The sequence below is a fragment of the Octodon degus genome, unplaced genomic scaffold (assembly GCF_000260255.1).
Source record: "Octodon degus isolate 3935 unplaced genomic scaffold, OctDeg1.0 scaffold00051, whole genome shotgun sequence".
In the NCBI taxonomy this organism is placed as follows: Eukaryota; Metazoa; Chordata; class Mammalia; order Rodentia; family Octodontidae; genus Octodon; species Octodon degus.
In genome coordinates this window covers 10313289-10322717 of record NW_004524627.1, presented here as the reverse complement: position 1 = coordinate 10322717, position 9429 = coordinate 10313289, and the positions used below count along the sequence as shown (strand labels likewise).

General features: G+C 38.3%; 1 protein-coding gene across 9 annotated transcripts in view; it reads left to right on the top strand.

Moving 5' to 3' along the window:
- Rcbtb2 (RCC1 and BTB domain containing protein 2) overlaps positions 1 to 4247 on the top strand; it is a 45891-nt gene extending 41644 nt beyond the window's left edge. For all 9 annotated transcript variants that reach the window (XM_023717220.1, XM_023717217.1, XM_023717216.1 and 6 more), the window contains one exon: positions 3513 to 4247. In XM_023717220.1, the coding sequence (XP_023572988.1) occupies positions 3513 to 3653 (141 nt within the window). In that variant the 3' untranslated portion in view covers positions 3654 to 4247. The remainder of the gene's footprint in view (positions 1 to 3512) is intronic.
- Positions 4248 to 9429: the final 5182 nt, after the last annotated feature.

The following is a 9429-nucleotide window of genomic DNA, read 5'->3' as shown; positions in this document are numbered from 1 at the left end:
AAAAAAAAAAGAAAATGCCACGCAAAATCCAAAAATTTGTAAAACAACTACTAATAAAATGTATTTAAATATGAAAAAAAAAATAAATAAATAAAAGCATATGGAGCTCAGAGGCTGGCCAGAGAGAGGGCTGTGCCGTCCTGTAAGGAGCAAGGGTGGACTGGTGCGGGTCTCCAGCTGTGAAATGGTGAAAAGGTTGTGGATTGTGAGGTTATGTTGAAGGTAGAGACAGTAAGATTTCCTGATCGATTAGACATGGGGTTGAAGAGACAAGAAAACTTAAGACAACATCGAGGTTTTTGTCCTGAGGAGCTGAAAGAATGAAATTGTTGCAGTGAGATAGGGAAGATGAGTAGGAACAGCATTTGGGGACAAATAGCAGTAATTTGGTTTTGCATGCATTAAGTACATGATGTCTTAAACATCCACATGAACATATCTAATAAACAAGTGGCATAAAGCAGTTTGGGATTTAGAAGGAAATGTATTGAAAGCTGTGAGGCTGTGTCATGAGGTGTGGGTTTGAACATCGTCTTTGGTACTCAGTATGTAAAGGTCAAGGAATCTTGAAGGGGACACCAGCAAAGGAGACTAAAATGTATTGAGCAATGGGGAAGAGACAAACTAAGAGATGGTGTCCTGGAAGCAAGGAAAGAGCAAGTATCAATAAAGAGCACGGCCCCCATGACATCAGATGCTGCCAGTGGGTCAGCATGAACACAGAGTAAGGAGAATGCCATGGGGAACCTTGGCAAGCAGTAGTGGGCTACAGCCTCCCTGGATAGTAAAAGTAAAGGAATTGGTGGTTGGGAAGGGACAACTTTTTCTGGTAAGTTCACTTATAAAGAGAAATAGATTGCAGAGAAGTTGGAAGTATAACACATTTTTAACTGAAGATAAAAAAATATTGAAGCTTGTTTGCATGATAGGAATGATCCAGTCAAGAAGAACAAGTTAATGACAAGAGGGCTGTCACTAGAGTAGTGTTGCTGAGTAGGAGTTCACAGAATCCAGTGAAAGAGCAAGAGACTGGCTTTGTATCAGCCATAGATCATTCACATTACCTATCTGGACAGGAAAGAGTTCACAGGCCCCTAGGGAATTGAGGGTGATCCCTGGGAGCCTGTGGATCCTCTTTTGAGTGCTGTTTCCTAAGTGAAATGAAAAGTCATATTAGCATAGTGTGACGACTAGGAGGAGGTATTTGGCCTTAAAGCCCAATAGTGTAAGTCTGAGTATGACAGTTGTGTAGGAGGATGAATAAACTAGGGAAATATGCTGGGATTGTAAGGGCTCAATTGTAAAGATGAAACCATATAACGTAGTAACATATAGACAAATTTCTTTTACCAAAAAAATAATGGAGGGCCTTCTTCTATATAGACAGAATTCCATTGTGAACACCACCACCTTATGTCGATATATCAGAGTCTTAGAATTGCAGGAACTCTGTCCAAGTTCTGTCCTTACAATAATTACAGGAAATTCCCATTTTAGAAAGTAAAGGAGAGTGGATCCAACTGATGACCTCTTAAAGTCCTTTTGTTCTTCCATTAATTAGCCATTTTACTGACACTGGCCAGCTCTCTAAGACTACAAAATGCCTAGCCACCTACCACAAAGTGTGTTGTGGGTGTGGGTTTTTCCAATTTATAGAATTCAGACCAAAAAGATAAATCTTTGTCTCGTTTTACTTTCATATGCTGTAGGCAAAAAAATCACTTCTAAAATTTTAAGCAACAGTATGTGATTTTAAGTGAGTGTTATGATATTTAGTATGTATCAGTGAAGCACATTTTTAGTAACATGCTATAAGTTTGGGTATGTGAATTTTCCTGTCTTTGTCATTTTTAACTCCTGAGGGCTTACCTGGGACTGAAATATGTCACACTACCAGTCTGACCTCAGCAGCCTGCTTGGCTGTGTTCAGGGATTGCATTTCCTTACCTACTGTGTTTCTTTTCTTAAAGGGAAATGTACTGCAGGTTTGTGTCTACATTGGCATGGTCATCAGAACAGCTAATTTTTCTTCTTCATTGCTGATTGTTTTTAGTTTTGTCTTCAACACTTGCTATCATCTGTATGGGTCTGAAGAAAACTGAGATATACAATGTGTGTGCGTGTATGTATTTGGTTGGTTTTATAAATTAGTTTCAGCAACATAAAAAAGAAAATTGACCACCACCATGCAGTACCTTATGCTGGTGCAGATGTCAGCGCAGTTGGGGTCTGAGACTTATCAGAGGTCTCAGAGGCTGGCTTCACTTTTTTAAAAAATTATTTTTTTTTAATTTATTTTTTCCCATAATTTTATTGAGAAATAAATACCAATGAGACAGTTTCAAATCAAATTAGTAGGACAGTTCCAATAATTAACACATTGCATACTGCCTTCCTAGTGGTTGTTTGTTGTACAAGATGCAGAAATGATATCCTATTTACAAACACTATTAGAACAAATCCCTCTATTCCTTGAATTCAGAGAATGTAGCTATATATCTATCTTAACCATTTTGAATACACAGATACAAAATGGTCATTCATCTATATCCCCTTTTTTTGTTTAATTCCATCATTTAAATATTATAGGTGTGTGAACTCAGCAAAATATGGCCTCATTTTTTTCCAGAGAAAAAAGTTAAAAATAGGGGCTGGTGAGATGGCTCAGTGGTCTAAAGCACCTACTTAGAACAAGCTTAGCGAAGCACAGGGACCACGGTTCAATCCCCCAGCACCACATGCCAGCCAGCCCCGCCCCCTGTTGGGCTGAGCTGGCCATACACACACACACACACACACACACACACACACACACACAAATAAATAAATAAACCATTCACGTTTAAAAAAAAAGTTAAAAATAAACCTGGTAGGCCTAAACCATTGAGCTTTTACCATTTATATAGTTGAAGAAATGAGTAGTATGATGAACTGTGTCCATAGCACCTTTATCTTCTTACAAAGGAAAATTTAAAAAATAATAGTAATGAATGAATATTATTAATATTATTAACATTATTGCTAAAATTTTAAGCAATTGAAATGTTAATGAATTAAGAGAGGCAGTTTCCCAGCCTTACTATTTTTTATGGCTTGTTCATTTTCTTCTATAAGGTGTTAAAGGCAGAAATATTTAAAGAACCCAAAGAAACATAAAAGGGTATTGTGTTTTTAACAAATATTGAAAGTACAATGAATAGTGTAAGTACTGTGACTTGGAAAAGGTACTGAAGAATTCATAGGTTAGGTACCTGTCTCTGGAAAAAAAAAAACCCAGTGGATTCTTTGCACTGGCTGGTGGAAGGGAACTTGAATGTTTTATAGTTACTTAAATTTCTAGAGACATGGGCTCGTGTTAGTTACATAGTTTTTATGATTATTCTTTACATATTGCTGTACCAACCATTCCTCAAAATGGCTATGAAATCATTTTTCCCTGTTTGAAGAAGTCTCATGCTGTGGAACATTGAAGTGGAAAATGCAAATTTATTAAACCATTGTTATTTTCTTAGGATTTAGAAGAATTCTGCTTCAGATTTTGCATAAACCATCTGACTGTTGTAACACAAACTTCAGGCTTTGCAGAAATGGACCATGACCTCCTGAAGAACTTCATCAGCAAAGCCAGTAGAGTTGGAGCATTTAAAAATTGATCTTCACCTGCACAAAAGGATAAAGTTTTTGTGACTTTCTGTATCCCCTGTAGAAAAGCTGGTGATGAATAATTCTCCTTAGCAATATTTATGATGCACTACATTTGGCTGAATGTTTGTGTTATGTCAAGAGGATAATAGCTAGTCTTCTCTCATCTGCTGAAATGCAGTTTACATAGAAAACACTGAATGATCTGATCAGATGTGGCTGTGTGAGGGAGATAGCTCAGTGGCATAAGCGCCTGCCTGGCAAGCGCAAGGTCCTGAGTTCAATCCCTGGTACCCCAAAAAATAAAAAAAAAAAGATGTGGCTGTGTTACAGAAAACTATGCAAATGTCTTATCATATTTACCATTTTTTTCTTTTCAGTCACTTAATTTGGATAGCTTTGGTCCATTGGTATTTTGGCCGGTGCCATTCTGGCCAAATGTTCCATTGCTCAGCTGGCTGATACTGTAAGGCTAGATCAGCATTGCTGTCACCGCTACATCTCTGGATCCAGCACAGTGCCTTGGATATAGTAGGCACTCGAGTAATGCATTGTAAATATTAAGGGTGGCTTGAGAACAGATTTCTGTGTGGAGTACTGGATGAAGGAAAAATTTCCGCAAATTGAAAACAACCTAGAAGGACTGAGGTTCATGTTCTTTTGATACATCCATCATTCTGAAAAAACGTGACTAATTTAGTGCAGTGATGATGAATGTTTTAGAGCTTTCAGTGATGACAAACAGACTGCTGTGGCATGGGTCTTGTAGGTTCATCACCCGACTTAGAGGGTTGATTAGAATTCACAAACTATCAAAGGCTCAAGGGCTAATTTTAATTTTCAGTTTATTCTGGGTCATTAATTTCTCATCTGGGATTACTGAAATAGTATCTCTGAATGAAGGTGATTTCTGGGCTCATCTGCCTTACATAATTGTACATATTTCTTTGTGTTAAAGAGAATTTGCTTCTGTAAGTAATAATGATTGTGTTTCTTGTAGTTGACTTTTATGTCACTATAAAACAGGTCACTTAACCTGGCACTAGCGTAATTGTACTAGATGAAAAGGAAATGATGCATTTCATAGACGGCATTAACAAGACAGTGATATTTATACTTTTTAGACCAAAACAATTTCCCAATTGTAAAGGAGAAACTGGAATGGGAAGTGGTGTCTGATTCTTCTGACATTGTATCCCAGTATGATGCTATATGAAGAAAACCTTTTAGAATGAGAAATCTTGTTCTGATGCTGAACTATTTGATAATAAAGTTGCTCATTTGCACCTAATAAAACAAATGTGTTTTTTTTTCAATCTCTAAAAAGCAAAATTATGAGACTTCATGTCATATATGCCCATTTAATAAACTGTACATTTCAGGTTTTTTTTTTTTTTTTTTTTTTTCTGTATTTAGGACAAGGTCTATAGGGTCTCACTATGTAGATTAGACTCCTAGTGATCCGCCCATTTTCAGCCTCCCAAGCGCTGGGATTACAGGCAAGTGCCACCACATCCAGTTTTAATTGCCATCTCAAGGAGCCCCGCAGCCGAGGCCAACACGGCATGCCAGGAATCGAACCCCGGTCCCTGTGCGCTGCCTAAGCCGACGCTTTAGTCTGCTGAACTATCAGGCCGACCCTGTACATTTGTTTTTAAAGCTGTTCTTCAGTTAGTTTCATTAAACCTACTGAAACAAATCATTTATAAAAAACGCAATCACTATTCATACTGCTGCTTTTTATCCATGAGGTTACTTTTAAGACATTTTAAGAGCAGTTTTAATTTTACAATAACACTGAGCGCAACATACAGAAATTTGCCACTTCTTGCGCCTACATGTGCACATTTTGTCTCAGCCTCCATCCCGAGAGATCTGTGTTCTGATTGGCCAGCCCGCCCCGACGTCATCATCACTTGAAGCCCGCTGTTTCCAAGAGCATGCTCTGCCAGCGTTGTATATGCTTTGGGTCTGGATACATGTAGAATGGCCTCTATCTAGCATTGAAGTGTCCTACAGAATGGTTTGACTGCCCTAAAAATCCCATGTGTTCCACCTGATTATCCCTCCCCTGGCAGCTACTGTCTGTAGTTTCCTAAAGGTTATGACATTGGTCACTTACAGTATGGTAGCCTTTACATATTAGTTTTTATAATTAAGGGCTATGCATTTCAGGTTCCCTCATGCCTTATGACTTGACAGCTTTTTTTTTTTTTTTTTTTTAGTACTGAGTAATATTCCATAGTGTACCATAGTTTATTTCAGTTATTTAGTGAAGAATAATTTGGTTGCTTCCAAGTTTGGGCCATTATGAATAAAGCTGCTACCACCTGTGGAGGACCCCCTGGATGCCTGGGTCACTCTCCTTGAAAGAAGACCAGTTATCTCTATTTTGGCTAAACCTGGCCCTTTTACGCATTGCTGTGTTCAGAGCTGGCTAGGACTTTACCTTGTCAGTTGGCTTTAAACAATGCAAATCAGTTCAGCTAGGTGCTGATGTGTTGCCCCACCACGGAGCTCCCAAGAGGCATGTGAACAGGGGGGAGGGAGAGTCGTACTCCACAGTCCCTGGGATTGAGCCTCAAGTAAGAGGCCCTGACATCTCAGGGCATAAAAAGTTACACATCAGAGCCAAGCACCTGCCCCAAAACATTAGATATTGCCTCAAATTGTGGTATGCAGATTACTCTTTCTGCATATTGCAGAGGTGATTTCAGGCCTCCTACCTAGCCCAGCTCACGGCACTTCTTACCACAGCTACAATCACTTATCCCTGAGCCACTCCCCTCTTACAGAACTAAAACCTGGGTTCTGACCTGGGTCATAGCCTTTGTTCTGGTTAGCCCTCATCCAGCTGGATTTTGGACCTCCCTATCTCCCCATCATCGTGAACATATAACTATCTCTATGCTGTGGGTTGCACTGGAAGTAGTAGGTTGGAATTAACTTGCTAAAATTCCAGTAACTTTCCTTTGGTATTCCAAATGTACAGGCAATGAGGACCACGAAGAGCTTCTATAACAACCAGCCAGTTAACTTTTTGTGGACATAAGTTTTCAACTTCTTTGGGCAAATGCCAAGAAGTATAACTGCTATTTGTATGGTAAAACAATAGACGATATTTATATTTAGAAACTGCCGAACTGTTTTCTGAGGTGTCCATGGAATTTTGCATCCCAGCAAGAGTGAGGGTCCTTTTGCTACATCCCCATCAGCATCTGGTGGTGTCTGCATTCCCCATTCTGGCCATTCTAGTAGGTCTGTAGTGCTCTTGATGTTGTTTTAATTTGTATTTCCCTGATGACGTAAGATGTGTATCTTTCATGTCTGTTTAGGTTTTTTGGGTTGTTTTCCTGCTGTGAAAGCTCTGTTTTAGATAACAGTCCTTTATCACATGTCTTATGCGAAGATTTTTTTTCCCAGTCCGAGGTTATTTTAGAACCTTTATTTTTGACAAATTACTGTAAAATTTTCAGACTTCTATAATAGAGACACAGGAGTCTGGATGCCTCTAGTTCCAAATCACAGTCCTATATTTGGAACTGTATAATCTTAGTCACTTGTCATTTTAAAAGTTAGCACATACAATTTTTTTCTTATTAGATTTTCTATTTTATCCAACAGAGAAACCTTCAGACATAGAAAGGCAGTGAAGACAGCCATGATCTTTATTTTCTTATTTTTACCTTACCCTCCTACACTCTACAACATCTCGGCTCCTAAGGCTGAGTTCGCAGGTTCACAGACAATCTTGTCTTCCTGTTCCTATTTCCAACAGGGTTTCCTGAAGCACCTTGATGAGTATCCTTTTCATTTACAAACTTACTTCCTATAAAAACTAAAAATCAAAGGGGAACAGAAAAGTGTATTTAGGGATAACAAATGAACTGCCCATCCCCAAACTCCACAATGGCTCAATTACCATACTGCCAGAATACAAGGTAACACTCTGGATTTGTGTCCCTATTTTCTCTGTAAGCCTTGTTCTGTGAAGTAGTGCACTATTACCTACCGCAGTGCTTCTTATCTCTGCACAACATAATGATCTGTGTGACTTACAGAACAAAGACTTGGGGATTCTAATTCGGTATACAGTACTTAGAATTGCCACAAGTAATTTGATGTTCACCCAAAGATGAGAACTAGTGCTCTTCCTCTTAAAAACCTCGGACTCCACACAACAAGGAAGAGGTGGCTTTAGCCCAGTTTGAGAGATGACAAATGAGTCCTGGATATGGTACATCTATCTGAAGAAAAAAAAAGTTTCCTCTGGTCTTTGAGGACAGGCAGACTAGACACCACTATGGGAACAAGAGATTTCCTTCCTTTTGACAGATGTGTATTCAAAAGCCTCAGAAAATTCTGCTGTTTTAGTGATGTGTGAGAGAAAGGCACATTTTCATAGTACACTGCGTCAAAAAGGACTTGGTCTTTTCTTTTGTACAAGTTTCTAAGTTTTTCCAGCCTTAAATTTTATTTCCTGATCCCACAAGGAAGTACAGTGTTTTAATGTTTCCAATGTAATTTATCTTAACACACACAGAAAAACGTATACAGATTGAGACTGTACAGGAATGAGCTAGTGCCCTCACTGGTTAATGACAACATATTTAATTCATTTTCAAAAGCAAAGGTTAACTGCATGTGTACCCCAAGTGTCACGTGGGCAGTGCTGTCATTTTTGCACTGACTCTTGAGCATTGCTTGGACAGGTGTCATTTCAACCAGTTGATTCTTGTATTGAATAAAATTGTCATTTTATATTTCATGTTGTCTTATAAAAATTTATGAAGAATAAGCAATTTTTGGTCAACCTGTATTTAAATTATTTGACTGGTAAGTGGTTAAGAATGTGGAAGATGTTTTTTAGCTCAGCACTACTGCAAAGTACTTAGGACCGTGGCATGTATGCTTTATTCAGAGGCAGAATTCATCAGTAATATTGAAGAGAAACAACTACAAATGATATAACATTACTATTTTCTCAAGTAGTTTAAGACAATTGTGAAAAGAAAGAAAAAAATCCTATTATTTAAAATTTGGTCCTTTTTTTTTCTTCTTCTTTTTTTGGAATACTGGGGATTGAATTCAGTACTGTGTGCTTGCCAGGCAGGCACTTACACTGCTGAGCTATCTCCCTAGCCCCTTAAAATTTGATCTTTACAAAAATATAGAAAAAAAACCTATGTTTTTCTCATTACTTTAGTTAACAATCAATTTTTTTTTATTTATGAAGGAACCAACATTGGTCTATATAATAAATTTAATGTTTCATATTACAATGTCATTGTCACATATAAATCATAGCACCCAAATATGGGCACAAAAAAGGATTTATAAAAATAGATTAGTGGGGCTGAGGAGATGGCTCAGTAGGATAAGCGCTTGACTGGCAAACACAAGGATCTGAGTTCAATCCCCGGTTCCGAAAAAAAAAAAAAAAAAAAAAAAAAAAAGATTAGTGTCTCAACTTCATATTTTAAAAGCTTGTTTTAATCTCATTTACACATTATTCAGTTATCATTGCTTTACTCTAAGGCCCAGGCAGTTACCTTATTAAAAGATTTATTTTGGCACATGGTTCTAGACGTTTGCAGTCTGGCAAAGGTAGCACACCATTGTGGGACTATGTGGTGCAAGGAACCACTTCTGTCAAGGGCCAGGAAACAGACAAGGGGGTTCCCTCAAAGCCCCCTTCTAGGGCATCCTCCAATGACCTAAGCACCTCCCATTAGCCACCCTCCTTATTTTTGTAGTAGTGGGAATTAAACCCAGGGACACTCTGCC